The sequence below is a fragment of the Haliotis asinina genome, chromosome 6 (assembly GCF_037392515.1).
Source record: "Haliotis asinina isolate JCU_RB_2024 chromosome 6, JCU_Hal_asi_v2, whole genome shotgun sequence".
NCBI classification, from domain to species: Eukaryota; Metazoa; Mollusca; class Gastropoda; order Lepetellida; family Haliotidae; genus Haliotis; species Haliotis asinina.
The window spans coordinates 8,177,323-8,201,269 of record NC_090285.1 but is presented as its reverse complement, the minus strand read 5'-3'; the positions used below and the strand labels follow the sequence as shown (position 1 = coordinate 8,201,269).

At 39.2% G+C, this 23,947-nt stretch overlaps 1 protein-coding gene across 1 annotated transcript in view; it reads right to left on the bottom strand.

Moving 5' to 3' along the window:
* Nucleotides 1-23,523, bottom strand: part of LOC137286809 (uncharacterized) — a 51,789-nt gene extending 28,266 nt beyond the window's left edge. The window contains exon 1 of the mRNA XM_067818811.1: nt 23,403-23,523. Coding sequence (XP_067674912.1) covers nt 23,403-23,523 — 121 coding nt within the window. The remainder of the gene's footprint in view (nt 1-23,402) is intronic.
* Nucleotides 23,524-23,947: the final 424 nt, after the last annotated feature.

Below are 23,947 nucleotides of genomic sequence, written 5' to 3'. Positions count from 1 at the left end.
GAGCGAGCGTGACTACCCCATCACGTTAGTCGCCTCTTACGACAAATATAGTCACCTTTTATGGCAAGCATGGGTTGCTGAAGGCCTATTCTACCCCGGATCGTCCCGGGTCAAAAGACATCATAAGTTTTACTGGAATTGATCAGCTTCCAAAATCCGTCTTTGTTACTTTTATTCAAGTTCATTTTGTCCGGCCATGTTGCGTGACACGTGTCATTTCCATGACGTCACATTACTGTCCATGTACTCGGATACCATTATACCTTCCAATACTTTTTTTCAAGTTCCTGGGGATCATCAGCCTCTCTTCCTATAAGGTACTTAGAAAGCTAATGGTTCACTTTGTCAGCACATCCTCGTGGGTATTCATTTCAGAGCTGGGGGACTGAGACATTGTGGAATTTAGTACATTGTTCATGGGTACCACATAAATATTCCTGGCTGGGTGACTCAACAGGTATCAAACTTGGGTCTTTGGTGTGTAGGACACCACACCATTGTGTTGAAGATGTTTCTAGAACAACGTTAGCCATGAAATTACAAATACAAATACCACTGTAAAGATACAGTTATAAAGGTGCCTTTACAAGGCACTCATTTTGAGTCTGAGCATTAAAGTCTTCAAAATCAGCTGTCTGGGTGGTATGCAAATAAAATATACTCCTGTTGGTTAAACATCCATGTGAACAGAAAGTAGTATACTTGTAGGAGTAAATGAGTGTATGTAACCTAAGTTGAAGGGTATAAGTCTTTAAAATCCAGTGATTATGATGATGATGGTGATGGTGATGGTGATGATGATGATGATGATGATGATGATGATGATGATGTATTTTAGGTTGGTTGATTTGCCACTCCGTAGTCAGTAAAACATGTCACTGAGAGAACAATTCACAAATATTAGCTACTGATTTTGTGTTGACAGCCAGTTTGAATCATGCTATTATATCAAATGAAGAAAATTAAATCGATTTCTATTAATCCTGTTGTTTATTAAAGTATGTATATACAATTTCTTTCTGAAAAGTATTGAAAAAATATCACAAAAACAAAAAGGTGAGTATCGAGTTAGCATGGTGGTATCCCCGCGGCTCGACCGAGGTCTCCCCAACGAGGATAGATCCAATGCTTTAGGCTCACAGGAAAGATTCGTTATCAACCCACCATGCCACGGCTCACCCAGCAAATAGCGACAAGCTTAAACTATATATGTCATTGTCAGTGGCAGCCATGTTGTTGTGCAAGTCTAGGCGGAAACACTCGGCGTCACTCGCCTGTTCTCGCGCTGACTCACTGGCAATGTAATTGACATGGCACATACGGAAACCGCCGAACCTGTCGGTCGCCGCAGACAATATTATGTATATCTGCTTGTAGGAAACGTTTGAAACGCATTTCCGAACATAACACAACACAACTGTATTAAAGAAAACACTCACACACGTTTGTGTTTTAACGGTGAACTGGAATTGATAAGCTGGTGTTTGTTTTGTTTATGTAGATATCACGGGAATGTGCATGACATTGATTAATGTTTCTTGTAGGTGTGATTTGTTTAATTTATTTTACTTTGTTTGTTAATCCAAACTTCATACTAAGTTCTAAAAGCATACACACACATGGTATGTGCTAAACATTTATTTACACAAAATTATGTATGGATATTTGACATGTCTGTGCATGTAATGAATCTATTTTATGTAATATTCGTTCATGAGAAAGGTCTGCGGAAAGCCAGACTGTGAGAATAGATGTGGTCAGTTTCTGTCCACTACACTACAGACTATGTATAATGGAAATTAACACTAACTTATCCTCATATTTGATACTACATCGATGTGTATGTCATGTCTGAGTGGGATAGTGTTGGCATTCTCTATATCACCACTTCGTCCGGACATGTACACGTGCGTACAAACGCACGCGCATATACCATCCGTGTAGCAGACAAAAACAAATATTTAATGAATATCTTTACCTGAACATCGCTGTTCTCAGTCAGCAAGCAGGGTCCTGTCATGCATTCAGTCTAGGCGTATGGAGGCCGGTGGACACATTTACAAGACTGTATGAGGGTGTATGAGGGTACAATCTGTTCTTCTTTATGGAGCTAATGGTTCACTTTGTCAGCACATCCTCGTGGGTATTCATTTCAGAGCTGGGGGACTGAGACATTGTGGAATTTAGTACATTGTTCATGGGTACCACACAAATATTCCTGGCTGGGTGACTCAACAGGTATCAAACTTGGGTCTTTGGTGTGTAGGACACCACACCATTGTGTTGAAGATGTTTCTAGAGAGACGTTAGCCATAAAATTACAAATACAAATACCACTGTAAAGATACAATTATAAAGGTGCCTTTACAAGGCACTCATTTTGAGTCTGAGCATTAAAGTCTTCAAAACAAGCTGTCTGGATGGTATGCAAATAAAATATACTCCTGTTGGTTAAACATCCATGTGAACAGAAAGTAGTATACTTGTAGGAGTAAATGAGTGTATGTAAACTAAGTTGAAGGGTATTAGTCTTTAAATGCCAGTGATGATGATGATGATGATAAACATCGTTCATTTACGGATATATTTTAGGTTGGTTGATTTGCCACTCCGTAGTCAGTAAAACATGTCACTGAGAGAACAATTCACAAATATTAGCTACTGATTTTGTGTTGACAGCCAGTTTGAATCATACTATTATATCAAATGAAGAAAATTAAATCGATTTCTATTATTCCTGTTGTTTATTAAAGTATGTATATACAATTTCTTTCTGAAAAGTATTGAAAAAATATCACAAAAACAAAAAGGTGAGTATCGAGTTAGCATGGTGGTATCCCCGCGGCTCGACCGAGGTCTCCCCAACGAGGATAGATCCAATGCTTTAGGCTCACAGGAAAGATTCGTTATCAACCCACCATGCCACGGCTCACCCAGCAAATAGCGACAAGCTTAAACTATATATGTCATTGTCAGTGGCAGCCATGTTGTTGTGCAAGTCTAGGCGGAAACACTCGGCGTCACTCGCCTGTTCTCGCGCTGACTCACTGGCAATGTAACTGACATGGCACATACGGAAACCGCCGAACCTGTCGGTCGCCGCAGACAATATTATGTATATCTGCTTGTAGGAAACGTTTGAAACGCATTTCCGAACATAACACAACACAACTGTATTAAAGAAAACACTCACACACGTTTGTGTTTTAACGGTGAACTGGAATTGATAAGCTGGTGTTTGTTTTGTTTATGTAGATATCACGGGAATGTGCATGACATTGATTAATGTTTCTTGTAGGTGTGATTTGTTTAATTTATTTTACTTTGTTTGTTAATCCAAACTTCATACTAAGTTCTAAAAGCATACACACACATGGTATGTGCTAAACATTTATTTACACAAAATTATGTATGGATATTTGACATGTCTGTGCATGTAATGAATCTATTTTATGTAATATTCGTTCATGAGAAAGGTCTGCGGAAAGCCAGACTGTGAGAATAGATGTGGTCAGTTTCTGTCCACTACACTACAGACTATGTATAATGGAAATTAACACTAACTTATCCTCATATTTGATACTACATCGATGTGTATGTCATGTCTGAGTGGGATAGTGTTGGCATTCTCTATATCACCACTTCGTCCGGACATGTACACGTGCGTACAAACGCACGCGCATATACCATCCGTGTAGCAGACAAATACAAATATTTAATGAATATCTTCACCTGAACATCGCTGTTCTCAGTCAGCAAGCAGGGTCCTGTCATGCATTCAGTCTAGGCGTATGGAGGCCGGTGGACACATTTACAAGACTGTATGAGGGTGTATGAGGGTACAATCTGTTCTTCTTTATGGAGCTAATGGTTCACTTTGTCAGCACATCCTCGTGGGTATTCATTTCAGAGCTGGGGGACTGAGACATTGTGGAATTTAGTACATTGTTCATGGGTACCACACAAATATTCCTGGCTGGGTGACTCAACAGGTATCAAACTTGGGTCTTTGGTGTGTAGGACACCACACCATTGTGTTGAAGATGTTTCTAGAGAGACGTTAGCCATAAAATTACAAATACAAATACCACTGTAAAGATACAATTATAAAGGTGCCTTTACAAGGCACTCATTTTGAGTCTGAGCATTAAAGTCTTCAAAACAAGCTGTCTGGATGGTATGCAAATAAAATATACTCCTGTTGGTTAAACATCCATGTGAACAGAAAGTAGTATACTTGTAGGAGTAAATGAGTGTATGTAAACTAAGTTGAAGGGTATTAGTCTTTAAATGCCAGTGATGATGATGATGATGATAAACATCGTTCATTTACGGATATATTTTAGGTTGGTTGATTTGCCACTCCGTAGTCAGTAAAACATGTCACTGAGAGAACAATTCACAAATATTAGCTACTGATTTTGTGTTGACAGCCAGTTTGAATCATACTATTATATCAAATGAAGAAAATTAAATCGATTTCTATTATTCCTGTTGTTTATTAAAGTATGTATATACAATTTCTTTCTGAAAAGTATTGAAAAAATATCACAAAAACAAAAAGGTGAGTATCGAGTTAGCATGGTGGTATCCCCGCGGCTCGACCGAGGTCTCCCCAACGAGGATAGATCCAATGCTTTAGGCTCACAGGAAAGATTCGTTATCAACCCACCATGCCACGGCTCACCCAGCAAATAGCGACAAGCTTAAACTATATATGTCATTGTCAGTGGCAGCCATGTTGTTGTGCAAGTCTAGGCGGAAACACTCGGCGTCACTCGCCTGTTCTCGCGCTGACTCACTGGCAATGTAATTGACATGGCACATACGGAAACCGCCGAACCTGTCGGTCGCCGCAGACAATATTATGTATATCTGCTTGTAGGAAACGTTTGAAACGCATTTCCGAACATAACACAACACAACTGTATTAAAGAAAACACTCACACACGTTTGTGTTTTAACGGTGAACTGGAATTGATAAGCTGGTGTTTGTTTTGTTTATGTAGATATCACGGGAATGTGCATGACATTGATTAATGTTTCTTGTAGGTGTGATTTGTTTAATTTATTTTACTTTGTTTGTTAATCCAAACTTCATACTAAGTTCTAAAAGCATACACACACATGGTATGTGCTAAACATTTATTTACACAAAATTATGTATGGATATTTGACATGTCTGTGCATGTAATGAATCTATTTTATGTAATATTCGTTCATGAGAAAGGTCTGCGGAAAGCCAGACTGTGAGAATAGATGTGGTCAGTTTCTGTCCACTACACTACAGACTATGTATAATGGAAATTAACACTAACTTATCCTCATATTTGATACTACATCGATGTGTATGTCATGTCTGAGTGGGATAGTGTTGGCATTCTCTATATCACCACTTCGTCCGGACATGTACACGTGCGTACAAACGCACGCGCATATACCATCCGTGTAGCAGACAAATACAGTGTACAAATATTTAATGAATATCTTCACCTGAACATCGCTGTTCTCAGTCAGCAAGCAGGGTCCTGTCACGCATTCAGTCTAGGCGTATGGAGGCCGGTGGACACATTTACAAGACTGTATGAGGGTGTATGAGGGTACAATCTGTTCTTCTTTATGGAGCTAATGGTTCACTTTGTCAGCACATCCTCGTGGGTATTCATTTCAGAGCTGGGGGACTGAGACATTGTGGAATTTAGTACATTGTTCATGGGTACCACACAAATATTCCTGGCTGGGTGACTCAACAGGTATCAAACTTGGGTCTTTGGTGTGTAGGACACCACACCATTGTGTTGAAGATGTTTCTAGAGAGACGTTAGCCATAAAATTACAAATACAAATACTACTGTAAAGATACAATTATAAAGGTGCCTTTACAAGGCACTCATTTTGAGTCTGAGCATTAAAGTCTTCAAAACCAGCTGTCTGGATGGTATGCAAATAAAAAACACTCCTGTTGGTTAAACATCCATGTGAACAGAAAGTAGTATACTTGTAGGAGTAAATGAGTGTATGTAAACTAAGTTAAAGGGTATTCGTCTTTAAATGCCAGTGATGATGATGATGATGATGATGATGATGATGGTGGTGGTGGTGGTGGTGATGATGGTGATGGTGATGATGATGATGATGATGATGATGATGATGATGATGATGATGATGATGATGATGATGATGATGATGATGATGATGATGATAAACATCGTTCATTTACGGATATATTTTAGGTTGGTTGATTTGCCACTCCGTAGTCAGTAAAACATGTCACTGAGAGAACAATTCACAAATATTAGCTACTGATTTTGTGTTGACAGCCAGTTTGAATCATACTATTATATCAAATGAAGAAAATTAAATCGATTTCTATTATTCCTGTTGTTTATTAAAGTATGTGTATACAATTTCTTTCTGAAAAGTATTGAAAAAATATCACAAAAACAAAAAGGTGAGTATCGAGTTAACATGGTGGTATCCCCGCGGCTCGACCGAGGTCTCCCCAACGAGGATAGATCCAATGCTTTAGGCTCACAGGAAAGATTCGTTATCAACCCACCATGCCACGGCTCACCCAGCAAATAGCGACAAGCTTAAACTATATATGTCATTGTCAGTGGCAGCCATGTTGTTGTGCAAGTCTAGGCGGAAACACTCGGCGTCACTCGCCTGTTCTCGCGCTGACTCACTGGCAATGTAATTGACATGGCACATACGGAAACCGCCGAACCTGTCGGTCGCCGCAGACAATATTATGTATATCTGCTTGTAGGAAACGTTTGAAACGCATTTCCGAACATAACACAACACAACTGTATTAAAGAAAACACTCACACACGTTTGTGTTTTAACGGTGAACTGGAATTGATAAGCTGGTGTTTGTTTTGTTTATGTAGATATCACGGGAATGTGCATGACATTGATTAATGTTTCTTGTAGGTGTGATTTGTTTAATTTATTTTACTTTGTTTGTTAATCCAAACTTCATACTAAGTTCTAAAAGCATACACACACATGGTATGTGCTAAACATTTATTTACACAAAATTATGTATGGATATTTGACATGTCTGTGCATGTAATGAATCTATTTTATGTAATATTCGTTCATGAGAAAGGTCTGCGGAAAGCCAGACTGTGAGAATAGATGTGGTCAGTTTCTGTCCACTACACTACAGACTATGTATAATGGAAATTAACACTAACTTATCCTCATATTTGATACTACATCGATGTGTATGTCATGTCTGAGTGGGATAGTGTTGGCATTCTCTATATCACCACTTCGTCCGGACATGTACACGTGCGTACAAACGCACGCGCATATACCATCCGTGTAGCAGACAAAAACAAATATTTAATGAATATCTTCACCTGAACATCGCTGTTCTCAGTCAGCAAGCAGGGTCCTGTCATGCATTCAGTCTAGGCGTATGGAGGCCGGTGGACACATTTACAAGACTGTATGAGGGTGTATGAGGGTACAATCTGTTCTTCTTTATGGAGCTAATGGTTCACTTTGTCAGCACATCCTCGTGGGTATTCATTTCAGAGCTGGGGGACTGAGACATTGTGGAATTTAGTACATTGTTCATGGGTACCACACAAATATTCCTGGCTGGGTGACTCAACAGGTATCAAACTTGGGTCTTTGGTGTGTAGGACACCACACCATTGTGTTGAAGATGTTTCTAGAGAGACGTTAGCCATAAAATTACAAATACAAATACCACTGTAAAGATACAATTATAAAGGTGCCTTTACAAGGCACTCATTTTGAGTCTGAGCATTAAAGTCTTCAAAACAAGATGTCTGGATGGTATGCAAATAAAATATACTCCTGTTGGTTAAACATCCATGTGAACAGAAAGTAGTATACTTGTAGGAGTAAATGAGTGTATGTAAACTAAGTTGAAGGGTATTAGTCTTTAAATGCCAGTGATGATGATGATGATGATAAACATCGTTCATTTACGGATATATTTTAGGTTGGTTGATTTGCCACTCCGTAGTCAGTAAAACATGTCACTGAGAGAACAATTCACAAATATTAGCTACTGATTTTGTGTTGACAGCCAGTTTGAATCATACTATTATATCAAATGAAGAAAATTAAATCGATTTCTATTATTCCTGTTGTTTATTAAAGTATGTATATACAATTTCTTTCTGAAAAGTATTGAAAAAATATCACAAAAACAAAAAGGTGAGTATCGAGTTAGCATGGTGGTATCCCCGCGGCTCGACCGAGGTCTCCCCAACGAGGATAGATCCAATGCTTTAGGCTCACAGGAAAGATTCGTTATCAACCCACCATGCCACGGCTCACCCAGCAAATAGCGACAAGCTTAAACTATATATGTCATTGTCAGTGGCAGCCATGTTGTTGTGCAAGTCTAGGCGGAAACACTCGGCGTCACTCGCCTGTTCTCGCGCTGACTCACTGGCAATGTAATTGACATGGCACATACGGAAACCGCCGAACCTGTCGGTCGCCGCAGACAATATTATGTATATCTGCTTGTAGGAAACGTTTGAAACGCATTTCCGAACATAACACAACACAACCGTATTAAAGAAAACACTCACACACGTTTGTGTTTTAACGGTGAACTGGAATTGATAAGCTGGTGTTTGTTTTGTTTATGTAGATATCACGGGAATGTGCATGACATTGATTAATGTTTCTTGTAGGTGTGATTTGTTTAATTTATTTTACTTTGTTTGTTAATCCAAACTTCATACTAGGTTCTAAAAGCATACACACACATGGTATGTGCTAAACATTTATTTACACAAAATTATGTATGGATATTTGACATGTCTGTGCATGTAATGAATCTATTTTATGTAATATTCGTTCATGAGAAAGGTCTGCGGAAAGCCAGACTGTGAGAATAGATGTGGTCAGTTTCTGTCCACTACACTACAGACTATGTATAATGGAAATTAACACTAACTTATCCTCATATTTGATACTACATCGATGTGTATGTCATGTCTGAGTGGGATAGTGTTGGCATTCTCTATATCACCACTTCGTCCGGACATGTACACGTGCGTACAAACGCACGCGCATATACCATCCGTGTAGCAGACAAATACAAATATTTAATGAATATCTTCACCTGAACATCGCTGTTCTCAGTCAGCAAGCAGGGTCCTGTCATGCATTCAGTCTAGGCGTATGGAGGCCGGTGGACACATTTACAAGACTGTATGAGGGTGTATGAGGGTACAATCTGTTCTTCTTTATGGAGCTAATGGTTCACTTTGTCAGCACATCCTCGTGGGTATTCATTTCAGAGCTGGGGGACTGAGACATTGTGGAATTTAGTACATTGTTCATGGGTACCACACAAATATTCCTGGCTGGGTGACTCAACAGGTATCAAACTTGGGTCTTTGGTGTGTAGGACACCACACCATTGTGTTGAAGATGTTTCTAGAGAGACGTTAGCCATAAAATTACAAATACAAATACCACTGTAAAGATACAATTATAAAGGTGCCTTTACAAGGCACTCATTTTGAGTCTGAGCGTTAAAGTCTTCAAAACAAGCTGTCTGGATGGTATGCAAATAAAATATACTCCTGTTGGTTAAACATCCATGTGAACAGAAAGTAGTATACTTGTAGGAGTAAATGAGTGTATGTAAACTAAGTTGAAGGGTATTAGTCTTTAAATGCCAGTGATGATGATGATGATGATAAACATCGTTCATTTACGGATATATTTTAGGTTGGTTGATTTGCCACTCCGTAGTCAGTAAAACATGTCACTGAGAGAACAATTCACAAATATTAGCTACTGATTTTGTGTTGACAGCCAGTTTGAATCATACTATTATATCAAATGAAGAAAATTAAATCGATTTCTATTATTCCTGTTGTTTATTAAAGTATGTATATACAATTTCTTTCTGAAAAGTATTGAAAAAGTATCACAAAAACAAAAAGGTGAGTATCGAGTTAGCATGGTGGTATCCCCGCGGCTCGACCGAGGTCTCCCCAACGAGGATAGATCCAATGCTTTAGGCTCACAGGAAAGATTCGTTATCAACCCACCATGCCACGGCTCACCCAGCAAATAGCGACAAGCTTAAACTATATATGTCATTGTCAGTGGCAGCCATGTTGTTGTGCAAGTCTAGGCGGAAACACTCGGCGTCACTCGCCTGTTCTCGCGCTGACTCACTGGCAATGTAATTGACATGGCACATACGGAAACCGCCGAACCTGTCGGTCGCCGCAGACAATATTATGTATATCTGCTTGTAGGAAACGTTTGAAACGCATTTCCGAACATAACACAACACAACTGTATTAAAGAAAACACTCACACACGTTTGTGTTTTAACGGTGAACTGGAATTGATAAGCTGGTGTTTGTTTTGTTTATGTAGATATCACGGGAATGTGCATGACATTGATTAATGTTTCTTGTAGGTGTGATTTGTTTAATTTATTTTACTTTGTTTGTTAATCCAAACTTCATACTAAGTTCTAAAAGCATACACACACATGGTATGTGCTAAACATTTATTTACACAAAATTATGTATGGATATTTGACATGTCTGTGCATGTAATGAATCTATTTTATGTAATATTCGTTCATGAGAAAGGTCTGCGGAAAGCCAGACTGTGAGAATAGATGTGGTCAGTTTCTGTCCACTACACTACAGACTATGTATAATGGAAATTAACACTAACTTATCCTCATATTTGATACTACATCGATGTGTGTGTCATGTCTGAGTGGGATAGTGTTGGCATTCTCTATATCACCACTTCGTCCGGACATGTACACGTGCGTACAAACGCACGCGCATATACCATCCGTGTAGCAGACAAATACAAATATTTAATGAATATCTTCACCTGAACATCGCTGTTCTCAGTCAGCAAGCAGGGTCCTGTCATGCATTCAGTCTAGGCGTATGGAGGCCGGTGGACACATTTACAAGACTGTATGAGGGTGTATGAGGGTACAATCTGTTCTTCTTCATGGAGCTAATGGTTCACTTTGTCAGCACATCCTCGTGGGTATTCATTTCAGAGCTGGGGGACTGAGACATTGTGGAATTTAGTACATTGTTCATGGGTACCACACAAATATTCCTGGCTGGGTGACTCAACAGGTATCAAACTTGGGTCTTTGGTGTGTAGGACACCACACCATTGTGTTGAAGATGTTTCTAGAGAGACGTTAGCCATAAAATTACAAATACAAATACCACTGTAAAGATACAATTATAAAGGTGCCTTTACAAGGCACTCATTTTGAGTCTGAGCATTAAAGTCTTCAAAACCAGCTGTCTGGATGGTATGCAAATAAAATATACTCCTGTTGGTTAAACATCCATGTGAACAGAAAGTAGTATACTTGTAGGAGTAAATGAGTGTATGTAAACTAAGTTGAAGGGTATTAGTCTTTAAATGCCAGTGATGATGATGATGATGATAAACATCGTTCATTTACGGATATATTTTAGGTTGGTTGATTTGCCACTCCGTAGTCAGTAAAACATGTCACTGAGAGAACAATTCACATATATTAGCTACTGATTTTGTGTTGACAGCCAGTTTGAATCATACTATTATATCAAATGAAGAAAATTAAATCGATTTCTATTATTCCTGTTGTTTATTAAAGTATGTATATACAATTTCTTTCTGAAAAGTATTGAAAAAGTATCACAAAAACAAAAAGGTGAGTATCGAGTTAGCATGGTGGTATCCCCGCGGCTCGACCGAGGTCTCCCCAACGAGGATAGATCCAATGCTTTAGGCTCACAGGAAAGATTCGTTATCAACCCACCATGCCACGGCTCACCCAGCAAATAGCGACAAGCTTAAACTATATATGTCATTGTCAGTGGCAGCCATGTTGTTGTGCAAGTCTAGGCGGAAACACTCGGCGTCACTCGCCTGTTCTCGCGCTGACTCACTGGCAATGTAATTGACATGGCACATACGAAAACCGCCGAACCTGTCGGTCGCCGCAGACAATATTATGTATATCTGCTTGTAGGAAACGTTTGAAACGCATTTCCGAACATAACACAACACAACTGTATTAAAGAAAACACTCACACACGTTTGTGTTTTAACGGTGAACTGGAATTGATAAGCTGGTGTTTGTTTTGTTTATGTAGATATCACGGGAATGTGCATGACATTGATTAATGTTTCTTGTAGGTGTGATTTGTTTAATTTATTTTACTTTGTTTGTTAATCCAAACATCATACTAAGTTCTAAAAGCATACACACACATGGTATGTGCTAAACATTTATTTACACAAAATTATGTATGGATATTTGACATGTCTGTGCATGTAATGAATCTATTTCATGTAATATTCGTTCATGAGAAAGGTCTGCGGAAAGCCAGACTGTGAGAATAGATGTGGTCAGTTTCTGTCCACTACACTACAGACTATGTATAATGGAAATTAACACTAACTTATCCTCATATTTGATACTACATCGATGTGTATGTCATGTCTGAGTGGGATAGTGTTGGCATTCTCTATATCACCACTTCGTCCGGACATGTACACGTGCGTACAAACGCACGCGCATATACCATCCGTGTAGCAGACAAATACAAATATTTAATGAATATCTTCACCTGAACATCGCTGTTCTCAGTCAGCAAGCAGGGTCCTGTCATGCATTCAGTCTAGGCGTATGGAGGCCGGTGGACACATTTACAAGACTGTATGAGGGTGTATGAGGGTACAATCTGTTCTTCTTTATGGAGCTAATGGTTCACTTTGTCAGCACATCCTCGTGGGTATTCATTTCAGAGCTGGGGGACTGAGACATTGTGGAATTTAGTACATTGTTCATGGGTACCACACAAATATTCCTGGCTGGGTGACTCAACAGGTATCAAACTTGGGTCTTTGGTGTGTAGGACACCACACCATTGTGTTGAAGATGTTTCTAGAGAGACGTTAGCCATAAAATTACAAATACAAATACCACTGTAAAGATACAATTATAAAGGTGCCTTTACAAGGCACTCATTTTGAGTCTGAGCATTAAAGTCTTCAAAACCAGCTGTCTGGATGGTATGCAAATAAAATATACTCCTGTTGGTTAAACATCCATGTGAACAGAAAGTAGTATACTTGTAGGAGTAAATGAGTGTATGTAAACTAAGTTGAAGGGTATTAGTCTTTAAATGCCAGTGATGATGATGATGATGATAAACATCGTTCATTTACGGATATATTTTAGGTTGGTTGATTTGCCACTCCGTAGTCAGTAAAACATGTCACTGAGAGAACAATTCACAAATATTAGCTACTGATTTTGTGTTGACAGCCAGTTTGAATCAGACTATTATATCAAATGAAGAAAATTAAATCGATTTCTATTATTCCTGTTGTTTATTAAAGTATGTATATACAATTTCTTTCTGAAAAGTATTGAAAAAGTATCACAAAAACAAAAAGGTGAGTATCGAGTTAGCATGGTGGTATCCCCGCGGCTCGACCGAGGTCTCCCCAACGAGGATAGATCCAATGCTTTAGGCTCACAGGAAAGATTCGTTATCAACCCACCATGCCACGGCTCACCCAGCGAATAGCGACAAGCTTAAACTATATATGTCATTGTCAGTGGCAGCCATGTTGTTGTGCAAGTCTAGGCGGAAACACTCGGCGTCACTCGCCTGTTCTCGCGCTGACTCACTGGCAATGTAATTGACATGGCACATACGAAAACCGCCGAACCTGTCGGTCGCCGCAGACAATATTATGTATATCTGCTTGTAGGAAACGTTTGAAACGCATTTCCGAACATAACACAACACAACTGTATTAAAGAAAACACTCACACACGTTTGTGTTTTAACGGTGAACTGGAATTGATAAGTGGTGTTTGTTTTGTTTATGTAGATATCACGGGAATGTGCATGACATTGATTAATGTTTCTTGTAGGTGTGATTTGTTTAATTTATTTTACTTTGTTTGTTAATCCAAACATCATACTAAGTTCTAAAAGCATACACACACATGGTATGTGCTAAACATTTATTTACACAAAATTATGTATGGATATTTGACATGTCTGTGCATGTAATGAATCTATTTTATGTAATATTCGTTCATGAGAAAGGTCTGCGGAAAGCCAGACTGTGAGAATAGATGTGGTCAGTTTCTGTCCACTACACTACAGACTATGTATAATGGAAATTAACACTAACTTATCCTCATATTTGATACTACATCGATGTGTATGTCATGTCTGAGTGGGATAGTGTTGGCATTCTCTATATCACCACTTCGTCCGGACATGTACACGTGCGTACAAACGCACGCGCATATACCATCCGTGTAGCAGACAAATACAGTGTACAAATATTTAATGAATATCTTCACCTGAACATCGCTGTTCTCAGTCAGCAAGCAGGGTCCTGTCATGCATTCAGTCTAGGCGTATGGAGGCCGGTGGACACATTTACAAGACTGTATGAGGGTGTATGAGGGTACAATCTGTTCTTCTTTATGGAGCTAATGGTTCACTTTGTCAGCACATCCTCGTGGGTATTCATTTCAGAGCTGGGGGACTGAGACATTGTGGAATTTAGTACATTGTTCATGGGTACCACACAAATATTCCTGGCTGGGTGACTCAACAGGTATCAAACTTGGGTCTTTGGTGTGTAGGACACCACACCATTGTGTTGAAGATGTTTCTAGAGAGACGTTAGCCATAAAATTACAAATACAAATACCACTGTAAAGATACAATTATAAAGGTGCCTTTACAAGGCACTCATTTTGAGTCTGAGCATTAAAGTCTTCAAAACCAGCTGTCTGGATGGTATGCAAATAAAATATACTCCTGTTGGTTAAACATCCATGTGAACAGAAAGTAGTATACTTGTAGGAGTAAATGAGTGTATGTAAACTAAGTTGAAGGGTATTAGTCTTTAAATGCCAGTGATGATGATGATGATGATAAACATCGTTCATTTACGGATATATTTTAGGTTGGTTGATTTGCCACTCCGTAGTCAGTAAAACATGTCACTGAGAGAACAATTCACAAATATTAGCTACTGATTTTGTGTTGACAGCCAGTTTGAATCATACTATTATATCAAATGAAGAAAATTGAATCGATTTCTATTATTCCTGTTGTTTATTAAAGTATGTATATACAATTTCTTTCTGAAAAGTATTGAAAAAGTATCACAAAAACAAAAAGGTGAGTATCGAGTTAGCATGGTGGTATCCCCGCGGCTCGACCGAGGTCTCCCCAACGAGGATAGATCCAATGCTTTAGGCTCACAGGAAAGATTCGTTATCAACCCACCATGCCACGGCTCACCCAGCAAATAGCGACAAGCTTAAACTATATATGTCATTGTCAGTGGCAGCCATGTTGTTGTGCAAGTCTAGGCGGAAACACTCGGCGTCACTCGCCTGTTCTCGCGCTGACTCACTGGCAATGTAATTGACATGGCACATACGAAAACCGCCGAACCTGTCGGTCGCCGCAGACAATATTATGTATATCTGCTTGTAGGAAACGTTTGAAACGCATTTCCGAACATAACACAACACAACTGTATTAAAGAAAACACTCACACACGTTTGTGTTTTAACGGTGAACTGGAATTGATAAGCTGGTGTTTGTTTTGTTTATGTAGATATCACGGGAATGTGCATGACATTGATTAATGTTTCTTGTAGGTGTGATTTGTTTAATTTATTTTACTTTGTTTGTTAATCCAAACATCATACTAAGTTCTAAAAGCATACACACACATGGTATGTGCTAAACATTTATTTACACAAAATTATGTATGGATATTTGACATGTCTGTGCATGTAATGAATCTATTTCATGTAATATTCGTTCATGAGAAAGGTCTGCGGAAAGCCAGACTGTGAGAATAGATGTGGTCAGTTTCTGTCCACTACACTACAGACTATGTATAATGGAAATTAACACTAACTTATCCTCATATTTGATACTACATCGATGTGTATGTCATGTCTGAGTGGGATAGTGTTGGCATTCTCTATATCACCACTTCGTCCGGACATGTACACGTGCGTACAAACGCACGCGCATATACCATCCGTGTAGCAGACAAATACAGTGTACAAATATTTAATGAATATCTTCACCTGAACATCGCTGTTCTCAGTCAGCAAGCAGGGTCCTGTCATGCATTCAGTCTAGGCGTATGGAGGCCGGTGGACACATTTACAAGACTGTATGAGGGTGTATGAGGGTACAATCTGTTCTTCTTTATGGAGCTAATGGTTCACTTTGTCAGCACATCCTCGTGGGTATTCATTTCAGAGCTGGGGGACTGAGACATTGTGGAATTTAGTACATTGTTCATGGGTACCACACAAATATTCCTGGCTGGGTGACTCAACAGGTATCAAACTTGGGTCTTTGGTGTGTAGGACACCACACCATTGTGTTGAAGATGTTTCTAGAGAGACGTTAGCCATAAAATTACAAATACAAATACCACTGTAAAGATACAATTATAAAGGTGCCTTTACAAGGCACTCATTTTGAGTCTGAGCATTAAAGTCTTCAAAACCAGCTGTCTGGATGGTATGCAAATAAAATATACTCCTGTTGGTTAAACATCCATGTGAACAGAAAGTAGTATACTTGTAGGAGTAAATGAGTGTATGTAAACTAAGTTGAAGGGTATTAGTCTTTAAATGCCAGTGATGATGATGATGATGATAAACATCGTTCATTTACGGATATATTTTAGGTTGGTTGATTTGCCACTCCGTAGTCAGTAAAACATGTCACTGAGAGAACAATTCACAAATATTAGCTACTGATTTTGTGTTGACAGCCAGTTTGAATCATACTATTATATCAAATGAAGAAAATTAAATCGATTTCTATTATTCCTGTTGTTTATTAAAGTATGTATATACAATTTCTTTCTGAAAAGTATTGAAAAAATATCACAAAAACAAAAAGGTGAGTATCGAGTTAGCATGGTGGTATCCCCGCGGCTCGACCGAGGTCTCCCCAACGAGGATAGATCCAATGCTTTAGGCTCACAGGAAAGATTCGTTATCAACCCACCATGCCACGGCTCACCCAGCAAATAGCGACAAGCTTAAACTATATATGTCATTGTCAGTGGCAGCCATGTTGTTGTGCAAGTCTAGGCGGAAACACTCGGCGTCACTCGCCTGTTCTCGCGCTGACTCACTGGCAATGTAATTGACATGGCACATACGGAAACCGCCGAACCTGTCGGTCGCCGCAGACAATATTATGTATATCTGCTTGTAGGAAACGTTTGAAACGCATTTCCGAACATAACACAACACAACTGTATTAAAGAAAACACTCACACACGTTTGTGTTTTAACGGTGAACTGGAATTGATAAGCTGGTGTTTGTTTTGTTTATGTAGATATCACGGGAATGTGCATGACATTGATTAATGTTTCTTGTAGGTGTGATTTGTTTAATTTATTTTACTTTGTTTGTTAATCCAAACTTCATACTAAGTTCTAAAAGCATACACACACATGGTATGTGCTAAACATTTATTTACACAAAATTATGTATGGATATTTGACATGTCTGTGCATGTAATGAATCTATTTTATGTAATATTCGTTCATGAGAAAGGTCTGCGGAAAGCCAGACTGTGAGAATAGATGTGGTCAGTTTCTGTCCACTACACTACAGACTATGTATAATGGAAATTAACACTAACTTATCCTCATATTTGATACTACATCGATGTGTATGTCATGTCTGAGTGGGATAGTGTTGGCATTCTCTATATCACCACTTCGTCCGGACATGTACACGTGCGTACAAACGCACGCGCATATACCATCCGTGTAGCAGACAAATACAGTGTACAAATATTTAATGAATATCTTCACCTGAACATCGCTGTTCTCAGTCAGCAAGCAGGGTCCTGTCATGCATTCAGTCTAGGCGTATGGAGGCCGGTGGACACATTTACAAGACTGTATGAGGGTGTATGAGGGTACAATCTGTTCTTCTTTATGGAGCTAATGGTTCACTTTGTCAGCACATCCTCGTGGGTATTCATTTCAGAGCTGGGGGACTGAGACATTGTGGAATTTAGTACATTGTTCATGGGTACCACACAAATATTCCTGGCTGGGTGACTCAACAGGTATCAAACTTGGGTCTTTGGTGTGTAGGACACCACACCATTGTGTTGAAGATGTTTCTAGAGAGACGTTAGCCATAAAATTACAAATACAAATACCACTGTAAAGATACAATTATAAAGGTGCCTTTACAAGGCACTCATTTTGAGTCTGAGCATTAAAGTCTTCAAAACAAGCTGTCTGGATGGTATGCAAATAAAATATACTCCTGTTGGTTAAACATCCATGTGAACAGAAAGTAGTATACTTGTAGGAGTAAATGAGTGTATGTAAACTAAGTTGAAGGGTATTAGTCTTTAAATGCCAGTGATGATGATGATGATGATAAACATCGTTCATTTACGGATATATTTTAGGTTGGTTGATTTGCCACTCCGTAGTCAGTAAAACATGTCACTGAGAGAACAATTCACAAATATTAGCTACTGATTTTGTGTTGACAGCCAGTTTGAATCATACTATTATATCAAATGAAGAAAATTAAATCGATTTCTATTATTCCTGTTGTTTATTAAAGTATGTATATACAATTTCTTTCTGAAAAGTATTGAAAAAGTATCACAAAAACAAAAAGGTGAGTATCGAGTTAGCATGGTGGTATCCCCGCGGCTCGACCGAGGTCTCCCCAACGAGGATAGATCCAATGCTTTAGGCTCACAGGAAAGATTCGTTATCAACCCACCATGCCACGGCTCACCCAGCGAATAGCGACAAGCTTAAACTATATATGTCATTGTCAGTGGCAGCCATGTTGTTGTGCAAGTCTAGGCGGAAACACTCGGCGTCACTCGCCTGTTCTCGCGCTGACTCACTGGCAATGTAATTGACATGGCACATACGAAAACCGCCGAACCTGTCGGTCGCCGCAGACAATATTATGTATATCTGCTTGTAGGAAACGTTTGAAACGCATTTCCGAACATAACACAACACAACTGTATTAAAGAAAACACTCACACACGTTTGTGTTTTAACGGTGAACTGGAATTGATAGGTGGTGTTTGTTTTGTTTATGTAGATATCACGGGAATGTGCATGACATTGATTAATGTTTCTTGTAGGTGTGATTTGTTTAATTTATTTTACTTTGTTTGTTAATCCAAACATCATACTAAGTTCTAAAAGCATACACACACATGGTATGTGCTAAACATTTATTTACACAAAATTATGTATGGATATTTGACATGTCTGTGCATGTAATGAATCTATTTTATGTAATATTCGTTCACGAGAAAGGTCTGCGGAAAGCCAGACTGTGAGAATAGATGTGGTCAGTTTCTGTCCACTACACTACAGACTATGTATAATGGAAATTAACACTAACTTATCCTCATATTTGATACTACATCGATGTGTATGTCATGTCTGAGTGGGATAGTGTTGGCATTCTCTATATCACCACTTCGTCCGGACATGTACACGTGCGTACAAACGCACGCGCATATACCATCCGTGTAGCAGACAAATACAGTGTACAAATATTTAATGAATATCTTCACCTGAACATCGCTGTTCTCAGTCAGCAAGCAGGGTCCTGTCATGCATTCAGTCTAGGCGTATGGAGGCCGGTGGACACATTTACAAGACTGTATGAGGGTGTATGAGGGTACAATCTGTTCTTCTTTATGGAGCTAATGGTTCACTTTGTCAGCACATCCTCGTGGGTATTCATTTCAGAGCTGGGGGACTGAGACATTGTGGAATTTAGTACATTGTTCATGGGTACCACACAAATATTCCTGGCTGGGTGACTCAACAGGTATCAAACTTGGGTCTTTGGTGTGTAGGACACCACACCATTGTGTTGAAGATGTTTCTAGAGAGACGTTAGCCATAAAATTACAAATACAAATACCACTGTAAAGATACAATTATAAAGGTGCCTTTACAAGGCACTCATTTTGAGTCTGAGCATTAAAGTCTTCAAAACCAGCTGTCTGGATGGTATGCAAATAAAATATACTCCTGTTGGTTAAACATCCATGTGAACAGAAAGTAGTATACTTGTAGGAGTAAATGAGTGTATGTAAACTAAGTTGAAGGGTATTAGTCTTTAAATGCCAGTGATGATGATGATGATGATAAACATCGTTCATTTACGGATATATTTTAGGTTGGTTGATTTGCCACTCCGTAGTCAGTAAAACATGTCACTGAGAGAACAATTCACAAATATTAGCTACTGATTTTGTGTTGACAGCCAGTTTGAATCATACTATTATATCAAATGAAGAAAATTAAATCGATTTCTATTATTCCTGTTGTTTATTAAAGTATGTATATACAATTTCTTTCTGAAAAGTATTGAAAAAGTATCACAAAAACAAAAAGGTGAGTATCGAGTTAGCATGGTGGTATCCCCGCGGCTCGACCGAGGTCTCCCCAACGAGGATAGATCCAATGCTTTAGGCTCACAGGAAAGATTCGTTATCAACCCACCATGCCACGGCTCACCCAGCAAATAGCGACAAGCTTAAACTATATATGTCATTGTCAGTGGCAGCCATGTTGTTGTGCAAGTCTAGGCGGAAACACTCGGCGTCACTCGCCTGTTCTCGCGCTGACTCACTGGCAATGTAATTGACATGGCACATACGAAAACCGCCGAACCTGTCGGTCGCCGCAGACAATATTATGTATATCTGCTTGTAGGAAACGTTTGAAACGCATTTCCGAACATAACACAACACAACTGTATTAAAGAAAACACTCACACACGTTTGTGTTTTAACGGTGAACTGGAATTGATAAGCTGGTGTTTATTTTGTTTATGTAGATATCACGGGAATGTGCATGACATTGATTAATGTTTCTTGTAGGTGTGATTTGTTTAATTTATTTTACTTTGTTTGTTAATCCAAACATCATACTAAGTTCTAAAAGCATACACACACATGGTATGTGCTAAACATTTATTTACACAAAATTATGTATGGATATTTGACATGTCTGTGCATGTAATGAATCTATTTCATGTAATATTCGTTCATGAGAAAGGTCTGCGGAAAGCCAGACTGTGAGAATAGATGTGGTCAGTTTCTGTCCACTACACTACAGACCATGTAATAATGGAAATTAACACTAACTTATATTTGATACTACATCGATGTGTATGTCATGTCTGAGTGGGATAGCGTTGGCATTCTCTATATCACCACTTCGTCCGGACATGTACACGCGCGTACAAACACACGCGCATATACCATCCGTGTAACAGACAAATACAAATTTTTATGAATATCTTTACCTGGACATCGCTGTTCTCAGTCAGCAAGCAGGGTCCTGTCATGCATTCAGTCTAAGTGTATAGAGGCCGATGGATACATTTACAAGACTGTATGAGGGTGTATGAGGGTACAATCTGTTCTTCTTTATGGAGCAGCCATCTCGGGACTGACAGAGCATAGCTGCATTAACTCAGTACAAAACCGAGCCTGTCTCTTCTTTCTCGGTGTAGCTAAATCTACATCTGGATGACACCTTGAGAGGTGAAATTGGATGGAATAATTGACCTAATAAGCAAAGAACTGAAACATTCAGATTTTATTCAAGCATTACGCAATAGAATAGGAATCTACGAAATTGAGTTCTTTCCTGGTCTCGTCCTGGGTGTCACGAGTTATCTCCCCTGTTCACTACGTCCCTTCAACATGGACTTGATCAGTGGGTATAGTGTCAAAGATTCCAACAAAATAATTAAACGTCATCCAGCCAAAATTGATAATGAAATGTGGTTTAAAGAACTGTGGACAGATAAAAGTCTTACAGATGGTAATAAATTGTGGAAATCTCGCACATTTACGTCAGATGTAGTACCAGAGGGATGTACTGGCTGATCAATGCCAAGATATACAAGAATTGTATTAGATAAATTCATATGTTGGACTCTACGTCTCCCTATATAAACTGAACGCTATAGCACATCTGTAACCCCACTGCACGAGCGCCTCCTGCAGTTCTGTAATGGGACTGAGGGACTGACGACGAAACACTCTCCCTCTTACCACCATATCAGATATGAACTTTTCAACGATAATTCGGTGATGCTATATTTTACAAACCTCGCTTCACCCGAAAAAACGTTAACTTCTCAATGCAGATGTGCGAAGCTCCAAAAAGTCAGGAGATGCCCCTTTAGCAATGTTTTCCAGAAGAGATCTTATACATTAATCTGTAATCTACTGATTCAATTTTATTTTAATTGCTTTTAATAGTGTGTACAACTGTACATGCATAATGTCAATTATATTTATGGTTTTGTAACATTTTATATAGGTATTTCTGCATGAATGGGTAAATGAATGATTCATGATAAATTCATGAAATGCGATGAGTGCATGCATATGATAGTGAGTTTAGTGAAATGGGCAAATATGCAAGAGCATGGGTGGTGAAAGGTGGTGTTTGGTGGGCATGTAGTCGGGTGTGTAGTAGGGGGGGAGTTAAGGGTCTGTGTAATGGTCATGGAGATCTTGGTGTGTGTTGTGGATGGGGGTGAGGGGTAGGGTGTGCTAGGATAGCATATGTGGGCAGAGCAAGGTGTGAATGTGCTTTGTATGTGGGATGTGATGTTTGTTTTGTAACGTTTGTTTTGAATAAATAATCGCCGAAATAAGGAAACAGTTTTAACAGCGGTGGTGCAGACCAAACAGCGCTAATAATATGCTTTAAAAAATTCTGATAAATTGGTATTAACCTATAAATGTCAAAAGCCAAAGAATAGCCGCTCCCAATGATCCCCCAAAACATCTCCGTTGGACATAAAAGTAAAATTACTGTGAAATATATGTGGATCTATAACTGAAATCGATGATGACTTCATGTCGTAACGAAAAGAGCAATCACATCTTTAATGACACACAATGCAATCTGCATAAAAAGAGTCAATTTATAGCGAAGGTGACTTGTAAAGAAACAAGATCGTTGATTATCCAGAAAATTCAAGGTCATGATAGTGCATTTAAGTATTTTGCTAAAAATAAATAGTATACGTCAATTTACACCTGTAAATCTGCAATCTGCAATGTACAAGTGTAAAGATTCTTTGTTTGTAAGTGAGGGTGAAAACGCTTTAGACTGTGTTCATTTTGCAAAACCAGTTTCTGCTCTTCAAATCAGTCAGACTCCCATACAGATACCTGTCTGAGAAGTGTCGTATATCTGACATTGCAGCCCAGTCCATGAAGCCGTTACGGCAGCTGACGTTTGTTACGTTACACGTTACGGTCCTGCTCAATGTGCCTGAGTGTCATTGAATCTAATACGCTGACAGACTGTCTGTATCGCTGCAGGAGACAGCAGACGACCGACATGATGGCTGACACTCCAGCAGACGATATCCTCATCTCGGTATCATCTCCGAGTAACACACAAATTACCCGATTCCAGTCACCACTCATTATCTCACTGGCCCCGTAATTATTGCAAACTTTAATCTTCGTGTAACAAGTGTCACCACCCTCAATACACGCGTGTAATACAGGGCGTGACACTGCGGGATAACAGTAGAACGAGTTATCTCCCCTTGGGTGTGAACTGATGCAGAAAATGGCCTGACGGTTTCATTGTCTACGTGTCGCCTGAAGACACACTCTGAAGACAATCGTTGTGGTCAGGCAGCGTTGAATACGGCGACAAGAGGACGATGATGTGCTGATCGCATTAAGGGAACAACATAAACAGATACAATCTTGATCCCGTGTCGCTCGCCGGGGGCGGTGGTGGTGATACTGTCGTCCGCGTAACTGACTGTCCCGCCCAAGTGTAAGT